The sequence below is a fragment of the Centroberyx gerrardi genome, chromosome 18 (genome assembly GCF_048128805.1).
Source record: "Centroberyx gerrardi isolate f3 chromosome 18, fCenGer3.hap1.cur.20231027, whole genome shotgun sequence".
Classification (NCBI taxonomy): domain Eukaryota; kingdom Metazoa; phylum Chordata; class Actinopteri; order Beryciformes; family Berycidae; genus Centroberyx; species Centroberyx gerrardi.
The window spans coordinates 5,805,059-5,828,052 of record NC_136014.1 but is presented as its reverse complement, the minus strand read 5'-3'; the positions used below and the strand labels follow the sequence as shown (position 1 = coordinate 5,828,052).

General features: G+C 43.7%; 1 protein-coding gene across 2 annotated transcripts; it reads left to right on the top strand.

The window, feature by feature from the left end:
• The first annotated feature begins 142 nt into the window (after nt 1-142).
• hadhb (hydroxyacyl-CoA dehydrogenase trifunctional multienzyme complex subunit beta) lies at nt 143-10,152 on the top strand. 2 transcript variants are annotated; one of them, XM_078290032.1, is made up of 16 exons: nt 143-164; nt 1,206-1,305; nt 1,927-1,968; nt 2,976-3,072; nt 3,331-3,375; nt 5,080-5,179; nt 6,029-6,116; nt 6,305-6,492; nt 6,671-6,851; nt 7,172-7,293; nt 7,756-7,835; nt 7,938-7,985; nt 8,333-8,420; nt 8,784-8,858; nt 9,259-9,423; nt 9,711-10,152. In XM_078290032.1, exons 2-16 carry the CDS (start codon nt 1,239-1,241, stop codon nt 9,744-9,746), a joined length of 1,422 nt encoding a protein of 473 aa, XP_078146158.1. In that variant the 5' UTR covers nt 143-164; nt 1,206-1,238; the 3' UTR covers nt 9,747-10,152. The 2 variants fall into 2 exon arrangements, with proteins under 2 accessions (XP_078146158.1, XP_071777441.1); XM_071921340.2 differs by having other exon boundaries at nt 145-190; nt 1,233-1,305.
• Nucleotides 10,153-22,994: the final 12,842 nt, after the last annotated feature.

Here is a 22,994-nt window from a genome sequence, read left to right as displayed (position 1 = left end):
CTGAGATAAATGGGGTTCGTCAACTCACACACATGTGTAACTATTGATTAGTTGTCCAGGTGTGCTGTCAGGCATATTTTAGGTCAGCAAAAACCTTGATGGGTCCTTGAGAACGTTAGCGGTTTTTGTAGTCAGTCGGGCCGAGCGTTGGACCTGGAAGCGGTGTCGCAGAGACATAACACAAGTACAGGTAAGCTTCACCTTAGCCATCACCGTTGATACTCGTCTGGGAAATGAAAATATGCTTTGTATGAACACTGCCAATGTGTTTCTTTATCCCAGGCATAACTGACTAGCTCGAAACGATATGGAAACTTTCGCTAACTAGCTCACTACTCGGCTAAAATTAGCTAGCTTGCCGTGAACACAGCCGACACATCACCTAACGTTATATCATGCTGGTTCGGTGATTTTCTTTTATTGGTGTTGCTTCTAGACAACTGTCACCGAGCATTTTGTCAACCTGACAGTTCTGTCTCTGTTGGAGTACCGTGGTTCTGCGTTTCTGCCCTTGTCATTCTCCAGGATAGGAATCTGGGTGAAGGGTCACTGCCAGGCTAGGGGGGTGGGGCTGGTGGCTGGGAATGATCTGTCATGTTGGCCCATATTATAATATCGTCTGGTCACATTATCCTACATAATCTGGCCTGCCATATCTCACATCTAGCTAATCATCAACAGTAAAGCAGCTTTTGGGATTGGGATGGTGTCTTATTACCTTTAGCGTGATGTCAGACATTCAAGTCACAGGTTAATATTACGGTTCACCTTTCCCCTATAAAACTAGACCTGTTTATTTGCTGACAGTTTACGTAGTGTGATCATGTTAATCTCTAGGCTACACTATCATGTAATAAAAGTAATAATAATAGTAATTAATAATAGTAATAATAACAGGGTTCCCACTGGTTATAGAATTTTTGGAATAACATGAAATCTTGATTGTGTATTCAAGACAGTGAAAGTTAGGGAATTTGATAAATTATCTGGGGAAGTTGTATTTTATAACTTTTTTTCCATATATTCATTGCATTAGCTGGTGGTTTTCAGCCTAACTTGACTGGAAACCAGACTGTTCACCCCTTTAGAAAAACAACATACAACAACAAACCAGTAAGAAATGATATTTTTAGGTCATGGAAACGCTCCGACTTCTTTATGGAAAATGGAATTTTAACTTCAGGGCCACAGTAGGAATCCTACAGTAACAATCAGAATTTGTTTCTCTGCAGAACATAATGGCTTCCATGCTGCTGAACTCGATGCGGAGCAGCCCGGTCAGCCCTGCCTGGGCTGTACAGTTTGGTGAGTCCTCTTCTCTACATCCTTAGTTCTTAAACAGTGACTCAGGATCCAAAACGCATCACAGACCTACTTCTGGTGGATCGCCACATGACAAGAACAGTAGCATGATTTAATCAGCCTCGGTCTCAAGACAGAAGACTAAATTTACATGAGTCCTTTTCAAACTTTTTCCCAGGTGATCCTTGACTACTTTTTATTATGATCCAAAACATATTTTTTGTGGGATTGATAGCAGGCTAATCGTAAGTTATTATATCTCTTGGTAAAATAAAGTTCTGCGTTCAGATCTTATAAAATTGTTATATAGCCTATCATCAGTCTGTGATGTTCAGTACATTCCAGGAGTTATTTTGTGATGGAAAGTTGTAATTTACTTTTTTGTTGTATATAAAAAATATTATAAGCCAGTTGTCACCATAATAATGTGTTGGCCTTTTTTAATCTTCCTGTTACTCAACTCTGGGTCCTGACCCAAAATACAGACCTCTGCATTACAAATTCAGGCTTTTTTGGTGTATGTACAGCAATAAGAGCATTGTACTAAAGTGATTGGTTTGGTAAAGTGTTTTCATGATTTAATTGAAGATGATATGGAATGTCTTTCTCTCTGTCTGTCTGCAGCGGCTCGCTCTCTCAGTACGACAGCTCAGCTCCAGGCTCAGGGTAAGTCATCACTCACTGACAGGGATTGCAGTTTCATTAAAGCTGCCCTAGGCACTCCTCGGACCTAAGCTACTTGTTCTTAGTGGCTTGTAGGGGTTGAAAATATATTTTCACAGCAGGTTCCGCTAACGTTGCTGAGTCCAAATTTCTCTGGACGGAGCGCTCGCTCACCGCTGCTTAGGAGACATATTTGTATTTCGCTCCTCAGTTTCAATTCGTCACTTTCTGTGTGGCAAGAAGATTTCCCGCCAGTGACCATACCCAACATCAGAAATTAATTTGGGCCAATAGGGCGAATTTATGGCATCTCAGTTACTTACATCCCCAATGTAATGCTCTTCTTTTTTGTAGCTCCTATTTGTGATTTAGGCTTTTTACATTAGAAAATCTTGCCTAATGCACCTTTAAAATGACACAGTGTAAATATACAGTATGTATCCCCACTGACCCAGGGTCAGATGGCTCCAGAAAATTCTCTCCACTGTCTCCACTATTGTGTTGCCCTCAGCCTCTCTACTGTCCAAACAAAGCTAAACTATTAAGGGGAGTGGACAACCCACTGTGCTTTTTAAAAAGGAAAAAAATGCCAGTTCATTGAACTCATGCCTAGCTAGAATATAAATGGTAGAGATCATTTTGTAAGATTAGGTGTCAGTTTTTTTGTGATACTGCCCATTTATAGTTTCACAACTTTCATTAGCTGTGTTCAATGTTCTTTATGTTGGTTTTTAAATTAGTCTTGGATTCAATTCCAGGTAGCAGTCAAAAGGTCTTGAATTTGGCTTTGTGAAACCTTCAGTTGCCCTGTAATAACTCTCTTCGGAACAAAATTCCTCGCTTGTTCGTGTACACAATCTAAGACTGAACTGTCCAGGTTCATTGGAACAACATTTCCATTCTGCTTAGCTCTGGTCTTTCAAATGAATGAACTCCAGTCAAGGCATTTTTGCCTAACTCTTATGCAACCCTGGTGTTGGTCTTAGTGTTGTTTGTCCATCCGTCTTCAGTTCAGACCAAGAGCAAGAAGTCGTTGGCCCGGCCCGGTGTGAAGAACATAGTTCTGGTGGAAGGAGTTCGAACCCCCTTCCTATTGTCTGGAACCACGTAAGTCTGCACTCTATTCCTGTGGTTAAGTATGCTGACTGGAGCTGTTGGCCAGCATTCTCATGGGCTATTTTGGGGAATTTTTACACAGACTTAGGTGATAAGTGATTAGGTGATCCTATCACTAGTGAGAGGATTTAAAGTAATGAACAACAAACTTAAGGGGCAAAGCTGAACCAGCTGGAACCAATGATTCTATTGCCAAGAGAGACGACCTGAGCGGCGTGAAGGTGAAACCTTTCTGGTTTGTGTTTACAGATACAGTGACCTGATGCCCCATGACCTGGCCAGAGCAGCTCTACAGTAAGTGTGTGTGTGATGGTGTGTGTGATGGTATCATGGCTAGGGTTGTCACGATACTAGAATTTCTAACTTCGATACAATACCCAGGAAAATATCGATATGCGATACCATTTTCGATACCACAGGGGGGAAAATGAATTTTCAATCTTTTTAAAAAAAAATATTGTTTTCATGTTAAAATATAATTTTAACGTGAAAACAATATTTTAAAGTTGTCTGAGATCAAACAACACATTTTTGATTGACGGGTGTCGATCGCCGTCATTATTTGCTCTTTTTTATTGAGGGGAGTGAGCTTATACTGCACAAGCATGTGAAACATCATATTGCCTCCTGGCCTCTGCAGCATAGACAGTAAGCAACTAAGCAAAAAACACAGACACAGAGACCCAAACTAGTCTCTTAATATCCGACAACGCAGGGGGAAATCCCGGTGCAAACGAGACAGATGGACCAACAGACAGACGCACGCTTCTCCATAACATAGGCCGATAAAACTCATTAAAAACTTTGAATTTACACAGCAGATTACCTTGCTCTAGTCATCAGCCTAACAGAACACTTTTAGCTTGTTGAAGCAACAGATACCCACCAATGATAGGGAAAAATCAGCAGGGCTAGAGTTAGTGGATTATTATTGACAGAATGATTTTAATCGGACATTTCAACGTCCGGTCGAGCCTTCTGACCGGGCCCGGACAATGCATCTGAAAACCGGACAGTCCAGTCGAAAACCGGGCATCTGCCAAACCTACTTGATAACGTTAGCTAGCTCTGTAGCTAACGTTTGGTTTGCTAGCTAAACTAAAACGGATGATGTGCAGGGTACGTTAACGTTTATGATAAATGTTTAACGCTTCAGTGATGTTGAAACGGGAGCTTTCGCTAACCTCTCGAAATTCTTTATATAGACTGGCGTGTCGGTCCTTAAGGTGCTTCGCCAAGTTTGACGTGTTACCCCCCTTCGTCGGCACCACTCTGTAGCATTGTTTGCTGACTGAGGCAACAACCCAGCTGACTGCTACTAGTGAGAGGAGGGGCCGTGGGCAGCGGTGCAGTGTGTGTGTGTGTGTGTGTGTGTGTGTGTGTGTGTGTGTGTGTGTGTGTGTGTGGCTAGTGGAGGCGGAGAAATAATGTTTGATTTTTCATTAAGAGAAAGCACTGCTGGTATCGATACTGTTGCAAATGAGTATTGTATCCGTTTCAAATTTTTAGTATCAATACTTATCGAAGTATCGATACTTTTGACAACCCTAGTCATGGCAACCAGTGGCTGGAGGCAGATCAAGACATGAGCACCTGTTTTAACTACCATCGTTAATGTAGGGACTGCATAACTATGCCTTGGAAACTTCTGTTGACTTTGTGCCTCATCATAGCGATCAAGTTTGTGTATGAATCTGTGTGTGTGTCCCTGTATCTGTTGCATTAATTGTGGTAGTTACATCACTATTAATACAGTTAAACTTTAGTGTTTTTATTAACTTTATTTAGGAAAACATTGCTGACAACACTGATGCTGCTGAACAACGTCCTGCTTCACATTCATACGATTACATACACTCACATCTGAGAGCTGCCCAGTACATCCACAGTCCTCTACTGTCACAAGCCTGCTTCTCCAACCTTTAGGCTACTTGTGCTCAAATGAAGTGTTTTTTGGTTGTTGCAGTGAATGAACTTGGTTCTTTTGGGTTTCTGTAGGGGTCTATTGCACAAGACGGCTCTACCTAAAGACGCTGTAGACTACATCATCTATGGAACGGTCATTCAGGAGGTCAAGACGAGCAACGTAGCAAGAGAGGTATTCTCACACATACACGTTTCTATCATTTGTGGTGACATACCTGTGCATATGTTCTATTAGCTTGACTAATCCTAACCTTTACCAGTCCATGCCAAGCCATAACCATTACTGTAACCTTAACCAAAGTCTAATAGCCTACATACATTTTCTATTCTTGTGGAAGCACATGCAGCTCACAAGATTTTAAAGACGTTTAAGTCAGTCACTGTCACACACACACACATTGAATTTGTTCTGCAAACTGAAATTCTATTTCACCATCACCTCCAGACGGCGTATATGTATGTATTGGAATAGAGAGTGGACTGCAGCAGTCTGAGTCAAACAGCTGAAAACGTGGCAACACTGTCAAACAGTCCACCGCATCTTGAACTGGATCCCAGTCTAACTAAACTGATTCATAAAGCTGGACCAGTATATGGAACTTGGCTCACAGCTTTTCATTATCAGCACAAATTGTGTTTGAAGCAGTACTTTTTCTGCAAGAAGCAGAATAGAGTGAACACACCCTATTCTGCAAGAAGCAGAATAGAGTGAACACACCCTTACTCATTTCGGCGTGTTCGTATAGCACTCCCTGACAAACAAAATGTGTCGCATTTTTGTTACCCTTCTATCTAACCAAGTATTTCTTAACCTATGCATCAGGATCCAAAACGGGCTAGAGCCTTGGGTCTGGTGGGTCCCCACATGACAAGATGAAATTTCTCACATTTGGGTCTAGAGCTGAAAAGAGAACCGCTATTCTACCGTTGATCTCCTTCCTCTTCTTGCTGTGATGATGATGATGATGATGGTGGTTTGTGTGTGTGTGTGTGTGTGTGTGTGTGTGTGTGTGCCTTTCAGGCAGCGCTGGGTGCAGGCTTCTCTGATAAGATTCCAGCTCACACTGTCACCATGGCCTGCATCTCCTCCAACCAGGCCATGACTTCAGGTATGTCAGGACATGTGCTCCTTTTTCAACTTACTTGGCAGCATGGGTTTACTTTTAGGAACACATGATACTAAAATAGCAGTACTGTAGAGCTGTGTATGTGTGTATGCACCCCCTCTCTCTTATCGGCCACCCCCCTCTCTCTCTTTGTCCTCCACTCCTCTCTCTCCCTCTTCCCTCCTCTCCAGCCGCTGGTCTGATCGCTGCAGGCCAGTGCGATGCCGTCGTAGCCGGCGGAGTGGAGTTCATGTCCGACGTCCCCATCCGCCACAGCCGCAAGATGAGGAAGACCATGCTGTCCCTCAACAAGGCCAAGACCCTCGGCCAGAGGCTCAGTCTGATCGGCGGCATCCGACTGGCCCACCTCTCCCCAGAGGTACACACCCACTCCCAAACCTACGAGAGATGCACCACAAGTAGTGATTTTGGTATCGGATATCGGACTAAAATGGGGTGCCGGTATTAGAAAGATTATTAGATAAAGGTATTAGGTATTAGATCATTGACGTACAGCATCCCTCCCTGACTTTAACCTCCGTACTATGTGTGTGTAGCTTCCCGCTGTGGCCGAGTTCTCCACGGCAGAGACTATGGGCCACAGTGCTGACCGTCTGGCCGCCGCATTCGGGGTTTCCCGGTTGGAGCAGGACGAGTTCGCTCTGCGATCACACTCTCTAGCCAAGAAGGCCCAGGATGCCGGCCTGCTGGAGGACGTCATCTCCTTTAAAGTGCCAGGTAAACACATGACTGCATATCTTTCCCTTGCCGTGTTTGCCATAATGATATTTGGGCAGCAATCACCCAAGTACATTTAGGCTATGGATCAGTCTGTCCTTCATCCATCCATCCATCTGTCCATCACCCATTATACCTCAGACACTACTGACCAGATTTTGACTAAAGCTTACTCTCCTGATTATTGCTAGTTTTGTGAAGCACATATACATACACCTAAATTACAAATGGGATACCTTCTCAAAATATTGTATTTCATAGAAAACATTGTTCAGTGTGTTGACGTTAACATGGTGATCGTCCCTCCCGTTCTTCCCCAGGTCGTGACATCGTTTCCCAGGACAACGGCATCCGCCCGTCCTCCATGGAGAAGATGGGCAAACTAAAGGCGGCCTTCGTCAAACCCCACGGCACAGTCACCGCTGCCAACTCCTCCTTCCTGGTACACACACACACACACACCTCAAACCCCACAGCACAGTTCCCGACTCTTCTCCCTGGTACACAAACATACATATGCAGCTATACCTATGTGTGTGCACAAACACTGCCTGCCACTTTGTTTTTGTTTTGTCCATTATATAAAAAACTGCTCTGGATGAATTTGCCCGTGAAATTTTGCGTCCACTAGCCATTGGGGCCAGTTGACGAAAGCTTTTATATAGCCCTGCCCACAGTTTGGTTACCACTGCCAAACCATCTCTCCTGATACACACACACACACAGACACACCCACACACACACACCACAAACTGTTGCTTGACTGATAACAAGATATGAAATGTATAAGATTTACATTTTAGCCATTTTAGCTCACTTGCAAGTGCAAACACTAGAATAAGTCACCATTCATGAATTGTCGTGACTGTAAGTTGACTGCTAGTTTGTGTGTGTGTGTCCTTAGACTGACGGCGCCTCCGCTGTGCTCATCATGTCTGAAGAGAAAGCCTTGGCCATGGGTTACAAGCCTAAAGCCTACCTCAGGTAAATTCACCCCTCCTTGTATGGGTGGGACGGTCTCAGTTTTACCCGACGGTATTATTTCAGGTGATGTGCTGATCCTGTTGTGTGTTTTCTTCCTGGCAGAGACTTTGTCTATGTGTCCCAGGACCCCAAAGACCAGCTGCTGCTGGGGTGAGTCCCTCCACAACTTACCCTTCCTTCTGCTTTGTTACACATTACAGTTCACCCTAAAATGAAATTATTAAAAAAAGAGAAAAGAGAGAAATTTGATGGTCATTTTCTGCCCCTTTTGGAACTCTAACAACCAGGTCCCATGCAGGTTTTGACTGGCATGGGTGTGAGTAGATAATGACAGCATTTTCGTTTTGATGTAAACTGTTCCTTTAAAGACCTGTAGTTTGATTCGCGATGGGTTATGAAAGTTGCAAAAGGCTTATTATGTTTATTTTAGGTGACTGAATGCATTACTCCCATTCTCTGTTGTCTCACACTGTACCGTTTGGCTGTTCGACCTTCAGGCCAACGTACGGTACGCCCAAAGTCCTGGAGCGCGCGGGGCTGACCATGGGTGACATCGATGTCTTCGAGTTCCACGAGGCTTTCGCAGTGAGTTGGCACAGTGTATTTGGGAAAAAAGTTTGTGTGCGCTTGTGTAGCGGTAGGTGTTTGAGTGAGTGATTACGTGTCTATAAATATCCTGTCAATCTCCAAGATATTGTAAGTTATAGATATGCAGTTTTTTTATAATTGAAGTGGAGGTATTGATCCCATCTCTGTGTCTGGCTCAATCCCATTGTGGCCTGCGTTATTCATGGACATCAATGTTTGAAGCGATGTGGAGTAAGATTTGACTGGTCTACTTCACATCCTGCACTTAGTGCTTTTGAGCTGGTAGAAATCAATGTGTTTCCTGTCTGGTATCTATGGTAACTCCGTGGGTGTGTATGCGTGTGTGTGTGTGTTTTCCAGGGCCAGATCATGGCTAATCTGAAGGCTATGGACTCAGACTGGTTCGCCCAGACGTACATGGGCAGGAAATCGAAGGTAAAGGAAGTTTCTACTGTTGGCGTTTTGTCAGGATAGATTCACGCCGTGCATCTGGGTGCTTGCAAAGTACTGCTAACAACTTGCTACAAGTCATTAATGTAACTTTTGTAATATAACTCCTCTGCCTCTGCCACCTCACTGTAAACTCGGCTGTCATTGGCTATTGGCGTCTCCACTTTTGGACTGAATCCGTAATCCCCATAGTCAGGTCGTAAAAAACATGTTTGATATGATCTTGGGGCTGCTCAGTCTGTTAAGATTGAATCCGTAAACACTGCCAGATAATGTGCTCAGAACGTCGGTCCTGACCAAAGCCTCAGATGAGAATGCTGTTAATCGGCTTGATAATCCTCTAGTGCGTCCCCCAGCCTAAGTGTGGATTTCCCACTGTGTGTAGGTGGGGACTCCGCCCATGGACAAGTTCAACCTGTGGGGAGGCTCTCTGTCTCTGGGTCATCCGTTCGGCGCCACCGGCTGCCGGCTGGTCACCACAGTGGCACACCGGCTGAAGAAGGAGGGCGGGCAGTACGGACTGGTGGCAGCGTGCGCCGCTGGAGGACAGGTGAGCAAAGAACACACATTACACCACAGCAGAAGAGTCACACGGGCTATGACTGTTTTGTTTTGTTTTTGTTGAATTCAAACTTTACAATTTAAACCCTTTTGTATTTTGGTTCCACTGTCTGAGATGCTGAAATTCAGGGGACAGGGATTATGTTTCTTTTTCTTTTCTACACAACACGCCAATTGCTTTTCAAATGGGCATTTAAAGGAGATCCTGCTTTACTTCTTCATTATTCCCTGTTTAGATGATTTATCTGATGAAAAGAATCTGTCTGTGTTTTCCAGGGTCATGCCATGGTGATCGAGGCCTACCCCCAGTAAAGCACCGACATCTCTAACCCACTCTACAGCTTCAACGTGACGACTACACACACATCGACGTCCACGCGACAAACTGTACATACCAGCACCACTTTGCCTTGATCGGAGGGGAGTCGGCTAGAGTACGTGTGTGTGTGTGTGTGTGTGTGTGTGTGAAGGACTGTATGTAAATGTAACTTTGCTTAGAGTCTGTTAAATTATAGCAGCGTTTTCTCCAGGAATGTTGCCTTTTTGATTTCGTGGACTTAGAGGCGGGGGCCAGTCGGAGTTCTCACCGATTCGGTAATGTAACATAGCAAAGTTTGAACACTCAGAAGAGCTTCCGTGATGCTAATAATAATGTTTATAAACGCTGTAATATTTTTTTCTTACAAACTCTTGGAATTAAATGGTATGATGTTAACCAGATGGGCTCTCGTTTCTGTTTTTGTTGTTATTGTTATATTATTTTGCTCTGGAAATGAGTAGGTTTATATGCACACTAATACTCTGATTACTGGGCAATATTTTGATTACAACATTTACATGGTTCGAAGTAACGCGATTTCTCTAATAACCCGGTTTACATGGGCTCATTTAATCTGTATATGTGCTTTGTTTTGTAAATCCAACATCTGGGTTACTGTGTCTGGTGACCTTTGACATGTGCAGTTTGAAAAACTACAAGATATCTGACTAAGGTGTTTATATGCCCCAATAAATAGAAAGATTAAGCAGAAATCTAGGTGTTATGTTACTCTAATTATGACCTTACCCCAATTAATAAATCAGATAAAGGAGTTTGCATGACAATTTCAGTAGTCGGAGTATTGCCTTAATCAGTTAGTTTGCATGTAAACATACTCTGACTTTAGGTTTGAACCTATACTTTCAGCTACAATGGTGTTTAAATGAATGACTGTCTATGTGGAATGAAGGCCTTGATGCATGGGCGACATCTTGCAGTGTTGATAGGCTGTTTTATTCAGCGGGGATTCAAATTGTTGGAACTGGCAAAAGAAACCAGATCAGTGTATAGAACTCTGATAACAAAAAAAATAGTGGAAAAAATACTCTTGGTCTTAAATGTTGGCAAAATCCGCATTGCCAAAATGTGTATTTGTACCCTGGCTTTAAGATGTGTCAGCACGAGACTGGCTTTGGATTCCATAAGCTTAACTGGAAGTGAACAACGCTGTCTGCGCGTGACATGACCACTGATGTTAATGAGGAGCTAAAGGAGAACGCTGAGGCTTCCTGGTGATTTTAGAACAACATGAATATGGAAAATTGGAAATGTGACTGGCAGGTGACTTAAAAGTCTCACACACACACACACACTCAAACACACACACACACACTGGCTTGCTGATATTTGGGTGCTGAGTGACTAGATGAAATACGGTCGCGCGCACAACGAACTTTTACACCCGCTAAAGTGTTTGTCTAAATTACTCCGGATGGGTAAATTTATATCAACACATTGTCTCTTTTTTTCTGTAACGCAGACGCTTTGGTGTGTATGATCCCCTTAGCGCTCACAGGGGAATCTGCTCACACACACACACACACACACACACACACACACACACACACACACACACACACACACACACCTCAGGTCGGGGGGCTTGTTAACACAACTTCAGAGCCAGACACCTCCGTTTAAAATGTATTTAAAGATTTAATTCTTCCAGTTTAAAAAAAAAATAAATCCTTGACTCTGAGCGGCACGAGTTGATTAATGCAGCCGAGCCTGTCACACAGGCTACGGGCGGAGGGGAATAAAACCAATGTTTTACTGCCAAGGCAAAACGGAGCTCAAATGTAAATAGCGGGGAGATGGAGAGAGCGCGCGCGAGAGAGAGAGAGAGGGAGGGAGGTTTTTTTTTTTTGTGTTTTTAAAGCTTCAAAAACCGCCTCAACCCTGCGAGACACCGGAGACACGCAGACACACACCGACACACACCGACATAGCGGGGCCGCCTCCCTGCCTCTCCCTGCCTCAGCGGGGCTTTGATCAGACGGAGCCTTTTATGGGGAATGACTGGCGAATGCACCCGCTGCTGTCACTACAAATCTACCTCACCGCGCTCACAGGGAAGCGGGGAACGGGGGGGGGGGGGTTCGGGGGGGTTCGGAGGAGGGAGGGAGGGAGGGAGGGCGGGGGGGGGGGGGGGGGGAGTCGGGGAGAGAGTCGGTGTGCAAGCGGCCTTTCATCTCGTCCTAGCCGGCTCACACGGGGCGGCACCTGCTGAAAGCTGCACTTGACTCGCGCTTCCTCCACCTGCTCCGTTTGCTCTCTGTGTGTGTGTGTGTGTAAGTGTGTGTGAGTGTGTGTGGGTAATGTTAAACAAGTTTCGGTACACTGTACTAGTGTCGGAGCGCTGCCTCTGTGTGTGTGTGTGTGTGTCTGCATAATGTAAAATAAGTTTCGATATAGGCAACTGTACTCTTGTCAGAACTCCACCTGTGGGGGCGTGCGCGTGCGTGCGCATATAATGTTAAACAATACTGTACTCCATCTCTCTGCGTGTGTGTGTGTAATGTTAAACAAGTTTCAAAGTAGGCCTACTGTACTATGTGAGAACTCCATTTGTGTGTGTGTGTGTGTGTGTGTGTAGCCTAATGTTAAACCTCCCATATACTGCACTAGAGTCAGAACTCCATCTCTGTGTGGGTAGAAGAGATGGAGCTCTGACACTAGTACAGTATATTGAAACTTACGCACACACACACACACACACACACACACACACCACCCATCTTAACCAGGTGCTAATGAAAGCCTCATTCCCTCATGTCTTACAGTATAGGTTGGCTCTGTACTGTATGCTGGAGGGCTCCACAGGAGGAAGCCTGCACAGGAAAGATTTGAATAAACTGTATTGAGTTCTGCTCTCTATCTGCAGGCCGGGATGAAGCCATGCTGCCTGCCAGGCTTGATAGAGTCCATGGTGTGATCTTGAAAGTGACCCCAAGTGCACTTAATTGCCACTGAAATGAAAAACACATAACATCCCAGCAAGCTTTTAACAGATGGTGACGCACAGGAGGAGGCCAAGTTCAACGTCAACCCAAATGAGCACAACATTTTCACAACATGGTAAAATTTATATTACAACAGCTCTGGAGACTCTTTTGAACTGATATCAGGAAGATATTTATCCTGCGATATCATGCAATCCACTGTTTTCTTTCATTCAGACTGCAGTGAAAAGCTCATACCACTTGTGCAAAACCTATAAGCATCAGTTACAGGCCCGTTTCTGAGTAAAAGCAAATGAATCGATTCTTTCAAGGACCTTTTTTCACTTTCCAGAGCACAGTTTGATAGAACGTCATCATGTGCCTCTTCGAAAAAACAGCCTCGACGTAAAATAATTTCTTTTTCTTTCAATTTTGCTCAACACAAAAACAAACTTTTTGGGGGCGTCTTCACTCGATCGACACACAACCAGCTACCCCGTTATGGAAACTAACTGCTCCAGCAGTTAGACTGTGTCCAGACTTGACTTCCAGAGCAGAGCCTCTGAGAACCAGCTGGGATCAAAGCCAGTGTTAGAAATGAAATAACCCTGATGTCATCCCCGCTGTGTAGCTGCTCAGCCTACTTTAATAGCCAATAGGAGAGCTGCAACACACCTTTGTCTTATATGTTTATGACATATGCTCATGTTTGACATAAGTCGGAATGAAAGTTAAAACGTTGCAAGTACATTTCTGGATTAATGTGCATTTTAGCAAAAGATTTTCCAATGCAAATCTACTAGAAATCTTCCCAATTAGAAACAATATGAGTGACTGTTTTAATCCTAGGTTTCACTCACTCACCACTATTATCTCCCTGTGTATAGTGTAGACAGTTCTACAGTTCAATACAAAATCAATCTTTCCATATGGGTCACTGGGACTAAATCTTATCAAATGGGGATGTGTGGGGTATAATGTGTGTCTGTTTTGGGGGTTTGTGACATGAAAACATATGAGAATGTTATGTTTAATTACCTCAAATCTAAAGTATCTAAGTATCTATATCTGTGATATCAGTTTCCAAAGCTGCTTTAATATGAATTTTTACCTCGTCATGATATCATATTCTCTTCCAACCTCTTGAAACGCCCAAAACTGATCCTAATTCAGTCTTTGAAGTGATACAAATACTCCTACCAATGAGGACGTATACGCACTCCTTCCTAAAGTTTACACCTTCAACAAATTCTATACTGTACGTCCCTGCGGTGTGCGATTCGATAAAAACCCGAGACATTAAATACATGTTTCAGTTTCTAATAGGGCAGCCGGTGCAGTGAAATGTGGCAAACTACCGACGCCGATCGGATCCGGGGCCTGTGCGCTTAAGACGGTGCAGCTTTGTGGATTCTAGGGGGAACTTTGGCATCCTCAGCAACCCTGCTGTACTACACACACACACACACACACACACACACACTCACAAAATACATCTGGACGTCTGTCGGTTGTACACAAACCGTATACAGGTGGATGGTAGAGGCTGTGTGTGTGGAGCAAGTGGATTATGAGCAACGGTAATTGGCTGTCCAGAGAAGCTGCCCATACGTGTGTGTGTGTGTGTGTGTGTGTGTGTGTGTGTGTGTGTGTGTGCGCGCGCGCTCTGTCCGGAGTTCATCATGTTCTCATAACGGTCGGTTAGGGTTGTCCGCCGGGCTCGATCTCCTGTCGGGATTGTAAATGTTATTGATCAGACGCATACGCCGCATCCATAACGAGAGCTGAGACACTGCTTCTCACACACACACACACAGAGTACAACTCATTAGGAGCCGTACACACTCATAGACATATCCTCATTAACACTCCCTAGTCATACACACTAAACATCCATACACATCTAGTTGTCAGACAACACACACACACACACTCACTCTCGCGCACACACACTGACTGCTTCAGTTGAGTGAGATGGGGGGGGAGAGAGTGAAGGATGGGGGGCATAAAATGTGTGGACATGAATGGTGTGCGGCATGTCAGTGTGTGTGTGTGTGTGTGTGTGTGTGTGTGCGCGCGCGGACGCGTGTGTTTGTGTCTGCGTCGAGCATGACATTCGTGTCAGCGCGCGGATATACACAGGAGTGTGTTTGTGCGTGAGTATGTGCAGGGGGAGTGTGTGTCGGCGTGTGTGTGTGTGTGTGTGTGTGTGTGTGTGTGTATGGCGCGTGTCAGAGTCTGTCAGCCCCGGCGTCTCGTGTCAGGGCGAGAGAGGCGAGACATTAACAGCTTCTGTCATTCTGCTGACAAAATGGTGGCAGAAGATTTCCCATGGTGCCCTGATGACTGCTGGCGTTTGTCAACAAGCCCTGTCACCGCGGCGATGAGGGGTGGGGGGGGCGGGGGGTAGGTGGAGAAGGGGGGCGGAGGAGGGGGGGAGGGTTAGTGACAGGCCCCGGACCCGTTCCCATGAGCACCGTCGAGAGAGAGAGAGAGAGAGAGAGAGTGAGAGAGGGTGTGTGTGTGTGTGTGTATATATGTGTCAGTGTGTTTGTGTGTGTGTGTGTGTGTGTGTTGTACAGAGAGGGGGGAAAGGGGGAGGGGAGGGGGGGTGAGGGTTGTCTCTCAGCAGCTTTCATACATAGACTGCGAAAAAACCAAAATGAGCTGTCACTGCAATTCCCAGGATGCCTTGCTGTTTAGCATAGCAGCAGCAGCAGCAGCAGCAGCAACGGTGTGTGTGTGTGTGTGTGTGTGTGTGTGTGTGTGTGTGGGCCGGTAAGCTGGTAAGCTAACTCTCTCTCTCTCTTTCTCTCTCGCTCTCTCTCTCTCTCTCCCTCTCTCTCACACACACACACACACACACACACACACACTCTCAGATAATTAAGCAGAGCAGAAGCTCCCCCTGACGCGAGGCAGAGCTCATCTGCATTTTGGCCTCCGGCGCGCAGTTAGGAGCAACGCCTGATGGAGAGAGAGAGAGAGAGGGCGAGCGAGGGAGGGAGGGAGGGAGGGAGGGAAGGGAAGGGAAGGAGGGAGGGAGGTGGAGAGAGAGAAAGAGGGAGAGAGAGAGAGAGAGAGAGAGAGGGTAAGGAGCCAATTAGCCAGCTGGATGGATGAGTGACTGACAGCACTCTTGACACACTGCTATCCGGGCTTTTCTGTTGCACACACACACACACACACACACTGTCTTCCTCCCCATCTCTCTTTCCATCCATCCATCTCTCTCTCTCGTCTCAATCTCCTCCTCTCTCTCTCTCTCTGTGTGTGTGTGTGTGTGTGTGTGTTTCATGCTGTCTTACTGTCTCTTGTTCTCTCCCATCATGCTCTCTCGCGGTCCAATCACGTCCCCCCGCTGGGGCGAAATGTCCAACGACCTTGTCCAATGAGAGCACCCGCTGGGCCGTGGTCCCGCCTCTCAGGGGTTGCGGATCTAAAGGCGGACGAGGGGGTCAAAGGTCGCCGTCCCGCCATTCTGCCAACAAAAACATTTGTCATGGGTTTGTTTTGTTTTTTTCGTTTGACATTACCTGATGAGATGTGGCCAATTTCTAGATGTGTGTGTGTGTTGTGTGTGTGTTCCTGTACTTCTATACTTGTGAGAACCCATTTTTTTAGATCTTCAGAGTGAGGATATTTCTGTGAAGTGGCCGGTCCTCACCTCTTCAAGACGTTAGTTTAGGGTTAAGATTGGAATTAGGATTAGGTTTAGGTTCCTTCATAAGGATAAATGCACAAGGATGTGTGTGTGTGTTTCCCTTCTGCAGTGAGTGTGTAGGCTGCTTTGGATTGGCCTATTGGTTAACTTACACTTCAATGAGAACATAGACACCAAAATCATCCATGTGTCCCCGGTAGATCGTTGGCTGCAGTGCTCCATGCTAACACTTTAGCAGACACTATGTTGAGTGACAGTAGGCGACTAGCATTATCTCAAAAGTGAGAAAATGAGAACTTGTAGCAACTTTAAAGCTAAACTTAAATGATATGCAACAAAAACAATGTAGTGTTTTGAACTAGCAGGGACTACTTTCCCTGTTTCCATAGGAAGTGAAGGTAATAGGCGACGAGAGACTGTATGACACTAAAAACAGTGGATGAATGCGTGGTTGCTCATGAAATAGTTCCAAGAATAAACCTGCATCAGCTAAATTGAGTTAATGATGTTTTATTGTTAAAATCTATGAATCTACAGACCATATAATAAAAAGTCTTCTCGCTTTGGATAATGCTACCACTCAACATAGTGTATGCTAAAGTGTTAGCATGGAGCACCAGAGCCACTGATCTACCGGGGACACATGGATGATTTCGGCGTCTATGCTCTCATCACTTAACAGCTAAGTTAACCGATGGGACAATTTCCCTAAAACTTGGTGTATTCCTTTAGCTACAGTGGTGCGAAATACTGCTCACCCCGTTTTATTGTGTGCATTTTTGCACATTTTTAATACAGAGTTTTGTGGGTTGCAGTAGTTCATAGAGGGAGTCTGAGAGAAAAAAAAAAAATGACACCAAAGTTCTTCCAACGCACTTTTCTCCTTTGTGTGGTGCGCGAGGTGATCAAACATGCAATCTTCACGTTGTTTCCTTCCATCATTACATGTGAAAGTACATAAGGTGCACTTTGCAGAACATAGGAAAAATCAGAGAAGAGAGCGTGTACTGCAGGTGTACCCTCTGTCTTCTCAAATGTACTGATGGAAGGGAGAATACATTTTATTTGAAACCCCAGGAATTAAAAGCCAGCTATTAGTGACGCAGGTATTCCACACTGCGCTCCGGCATTCGGAAGCAGAAAACATTGTATATCCTAAAATCTTATTAAGATGTATTAGACTTTCTAGCAAGAAAGATACAATTAGATCAAATTTGAAAAGAGTTTGTCAGATTTATATCGGGCAGAACTGGCCTGAATCAGGTCTGATTGTTAACTAAAGTAACCAAAGGGAATTGTGATGGCACACCAAGCAAAGCAACAAACTTTGGTGTCTGTTTTTTTCTCTTAGCCCACAAAAAGATCTGATCAAAATGATTCAATGTGAAAAAAAAATGGGCCTCAATGTGAAAAATGGGCCTCATTGTAAGTGACATTTTCAAGCCTCATTATCAGAAAACTGTATGATAGAGCATTTTGTGCATTTATAGGTAAAGACAAAAGGTTATGTATATACAGAAAATATAGGATATTTACAGTCTAAAGCGTTTGAACTGCTACTATAACTATAATGCCTGCTCAGAAAAATCTGATTTCTGTGATTCTTTAAGAGAATCCACTATTTCCAAAACATATATTAAAAGAAATAAACATACCAGGTATCATTTTTTAAATTTTCAAACAATATTATCACAGCATCAAAATGTGCTGAAGAATTGGTATTAGTGTTGTAATGGTACAATGACTTTACATGTTGTATTACACATGAAACATTTGGCGTGCTATTTAAATCCTCACACACTGTCTGCCTTCATCTGCCGCTCTCTCTCCCCATGAGCTTGTTCCTCTGGCCTTGCTGCTGTTAACATGACACATGTTTGTTACATGACAGAGGGACACATGAATGGGCTGAAGAAGTCTGTTGTCACTGTAATAAATACTGGCAGTGGCCTTTACGTTTGTGTTGTTTTTTTTGTAACCCTTATTTACATGGAAGGATCATGCAGACTTTTTCTTATTTCTTCATTTTTATTAAACTAATTTAGACAGATATAAATACTGTGCCAATAGCAATTCCCCATTTTTTTCCTTTTTTCCCTTCTTCTTTCCTTTTCTTTCCCCTTCTTTCATTTTTCCTCTTTCCCCTTCTTTCCTTCTTCCTCCCCCGCTTCCCTTTCCTTCCCTTATCAAAAATCATAGTTGTATATAATATGTATGTATTTATATAATATAAGGCTTTTTCAGCACTGTCCTGTTTCACGTTCACAGAGTTACACAGCTCCAATGGAGCAACTGAGAGCAAAACACTGTAACAAAAGGCTTTACAAAAAAAAACAAATAAAAAAATAAAATCAAAAAAATTAAATCAACCGCAAAAGCAATGACATAACATAAAAAATAGTACAAAATATAAAAGCAAGGAAAGAAACATCAAAGTAAAACAAAAAGGGATGTCAAAAATAATTGAAAAAATATCATGACATAAAAGCAAATTTATAAAACTGAGGTTTAAGAAGTGATTTTAAAAGACGGTACAGATTTTGCAGGTCGATCCAAAGTCTAGGAGCCTGATCGCTTCTTGTTTTTGATCTAGACCTTTGGAACAGCCAATAGGGACCCGGCAGAAGAGCTCAGGCAGGCTCCTATTAGCTGTGAAGTGCCTTGCTCAAAGTCTCCTCAACAGTAATTGCATAGAAGGGGAAGCAGTATCCATCCCACTTTTCCCTGCCTGGATTTTCCCAGCCAGTCTGGAGATTTGACACTCGGGCCTTCCGCTCACCAAGCTGCTTCTGTAACCTTTAGAGAACTTTATGAACTGCAGCGTGCAGTAACATCAATGCAGCCCTACTATCCTATGTGGTATGAATGCATGCAAAGTCAATGGAAGGAGGCAAACAGAGCGATATATGGACGCAAATTTGCTCGAATTTTCAACACGGGTCAGAAATTGTCCTTTGGCAAGCAGGACTCCATCCAGGAACCTGTAAATTTCTCCCTCCTCCTAGTATTTACAGGAGATAAAATGTCCATTGGGGACTTGTGACCAGTAACACTGACCAATGACATCGGATCAAAAAGTTTAGATTCTGCTTGTTTGCTGTTTGATCAAGCCTGGCGCAAAAGGATTAAAGGTGTGATCACACTTTCAGTTTGTTGTCTTTGGTCTGAACCATAGTGGAAAAGTTGACTTTGTTAACTGGTTTGTTTAAGTTCACGCTGCCCAGTTACAGGTGAACCACGGCTTGTAAACAAAAGTCACATGGACTCACAAGACTTGCATGAGACTTGAAACCTTGTAAGACTCCTGAGTTCCATTGGCATCATTCTCACCCGGCCAAATGAACCGAACTAAAGGAGGAAACGCTCCGGAGTTCAAATAAACCGCTCCAAACATGCATGTTGCGACTTATTTTGTTCAAGTCAAGCAATCAAACTTGAGTCAAAACAAGGAGGAATTTGGCCTCGCTTCCCGTTTACTCCCATGGAAATGACAGGAGGAGAAACCGCCGCACGCTCGAATACGACTCTATTCCTCCGAACCGTATGCAAATGTCCCGAGAAGACGGCAACACGGCGATAAGCAGATGTGGGTGGAAGCCGACGTTTGGGGAAAGGGAAGTAATCGGGGTTTTCGTTGACAGAAACACAGTCGGCGGGGTTCGCGCGGCGGAGGCCCCGTGACAAGCCGCTGTAGCTTCCTGTTTGCCCACAGAAAGACACCTAAGGAACAAGAGGGGGGGATGGAGGGAGGAGAGAGAGAGAGAGAGAGGAAGGTGGAGGGAGGAGAAAGCCACAGGAAGAGTCACAGCTGGAGCGAGCGAGCAGACGAACACCTGCCTGACAGAGAGAGAGATGGGAGGAGGAGTGGAGGAGAGGAGGAGGGCGAGAGGTAGAGCGAGAGTGGGGTTTATTGCGTTTCTTAGGGAAGCGGCTGGCCCATGTTCAGCCACTGAGAACACGCTGTTCTCCACTTCAGCTCTAACATTTCTTATATGAAGATTTGCTGCTGCCATCCAGATCTGCAGTTTTTGGTGGTTCCAACCAGATCTGCCTGTAGGCTTCAGGACGTTTAAAAAAATTATAATTTTCAGTTGACTTAATATGAATACAAGTACAAAAACTTGTCAAATGATCAAATAATATTCAAACAAAAAATAGTAAAAGTAAAGAAAAATATGTTTTATAAAATACAATTGTTTAATTTAATTCTATTTTATTTTTTACTCTATTTTTTATACAATTATTTTGTAAAATACAACTATTTGTCATGAAAATAAAAGTAATTCTTGCTTGTAATCGGTCTCAGTTTAAAAACAGAGTAATCAGATTCCTGCTATTTTTGAAGTGATGTAATATTTATTGAATTACTCATATACATGTTTGAAGGAAAAACTGTAACGCTGTTGTCAGACAAAAACATTATTTATCCATAAGGTTTGTCAAGAGTGAGGCAAATAATGCCACTCAACACATAAACTTTCATTTCAAGTAAGAAAAAAACAATTAAAAAAAGCAATTATTTCCACAATCACAGCGATCATTTTACACCTTTGTTACTAAAACATTTGTTACTGGTTATAGATGCTGACAGCAGCACCAACACTTTAAATAGGAATGAATTGTTCTCAATTGTCACACACAGATTTTGGAGGCAAAGCAACCCAGAAGTAACTGAAAGTAATCAGATTATGCTACAAAACTTGAGTATTCCAGTGGATTGCTGATTACAATTTGGAGAGAAAAGGAGAGAGCTGGAGAAAGGGAAGGGATGGAGGGATAGACCTGAAGAACGAGAGAAGAAAAAAACACACAATGCAAAAGGACAGTGCAAGATATTCAGTACACAGTAGACTATACACTATGTGACTAGTTCTATTCCAAAACATATATTAAATTAAAAACCCTTACATCTTTAAAGGCAAATTAATTAGCAGCCAATCCCTTAAATTAAGTCTGAAAGTAGCAGGTTTTGTGTTATTTATCATTCGGTTAGATTAAGTGTCAGGTTTTTCAAATGATGGATTTTGAATCAAAACCCTTCATACTGTATATAGGACCTCACAGATAAACCACAGACTATATAACACTTTCCATATCACTGTGAAAACTTTCCTCCAATTTTCATGTTTTGACCTCAGCTGACGGATCCCATGCTTCTCTATGGGCTGAGAAAAGTCTACATCCCTCTGTGCTTATGAAACCCTTTAAAACCCCCACTGCATAAACTCAAAAATCCATGGTGGTCAAGCTAAAAATAAGGCTGTTTGTCTTAGTTGCTGAAAAGTTGACATGTTAGAGATACAAGGTTCTCACCAGACAGCGACGATACACTGAATGAGAGAGAATAGAGAGAGAGAGAGAGAGAGAGAGAGAGAGCCAAGAAAAACAGACAGGTAAAGAGAGGGATGAGTGTTGGGAAAGTTGCCTATAAAAACATAAGCCATTACTTTGCCACTATCTGAACAATAATTCAAGTTGATAAACTAATAAGAAAAGGGTCTACAACCAGAAACAACTATAATTTCAAAATGTGCAGAATGATGTTAGCATCTGTAATTCAAAAAATATTGTGTAATCCAACAGGTAATCTCAAAATTATTTCAAAAGTATCTGTGTTTCATGCTCATTAAGTGGCCAAAACTACAAAATGAACACAAATTTCAGCACTTTTTACTGAACAGTTGATTGACTGGAGCATTTATATTTTAAAGATATCGAATGGAAAGTAGTATACATATATATATTTGAATATATAATTCTATGGAAATGAACTCTTCATTTTGATTAGTGCTGCAGCCAGTGTCAACCTTCAAGATGCTACTAATGTTTGAATGTAAAACCTTTGAGCTGCACTGATGATAGTCTAAGGGACTGGAACGTTTGCTGCTTTTTAACATCGTTCCTTTGCACTTGAGCGCATATTTTTTTGTCACATGAATCTCAGCAAACAGATTTATTGAGGCCATTTTGCCCAGACCACATGCTCACCTGACCGTCTTAATGCCTCTTTCACTTCCGTTTTTTGAGGAATCCATTTGTAGGCTGTTTGATGTAATCGGATTACATCTAATGCGTCCCTCCCCAGTCCTGCAAACTGGTTTTAGGCCCAAAGACCGGAATACTGGACCAGAGCTAGAACAGCAAGATGAGAGGTGGAAGGAGTAAAGGGGAGATGGACAGGGATGAGGAAGAAGAGGACGAGGATGGAGGATGGAGAGGGGGGTGGGGGGGTGGGAGGTGGAAGAGGGAGGAAGGGGAGAGTGATGGCTAGAGAGGTGGGGAGCGGGGAGGAGGGGGGGATGGGGGGTCGGCAGACGAAGGGATGGAGGGAGTAAATCCTTTTCTTCATCATTACCTCGTCTCTGCCACTGCCCTCACCTTAATTAGTCTCAGAGCAGCTCGGCCCCGGCCAGAAGTCTGCCTCCATCCCTCTATCCAGCCCCCCCCCTCCCCCTCCTCCTCATCCCTTTCACCTCCCCTCCCTCTCTTCCCTTTCTTCCTCTGCTCTCCCTTTTTCCTCCAGCGATTTCTGCACTTTTTCCCTCTGTCTCTCTCCATCGCTCTCTCTCTCTCTCTCACGCGCGCGCGCGCGGCGCTTCATCTGCGTCTCGGTGGAAATTGACTGAAATACCAAA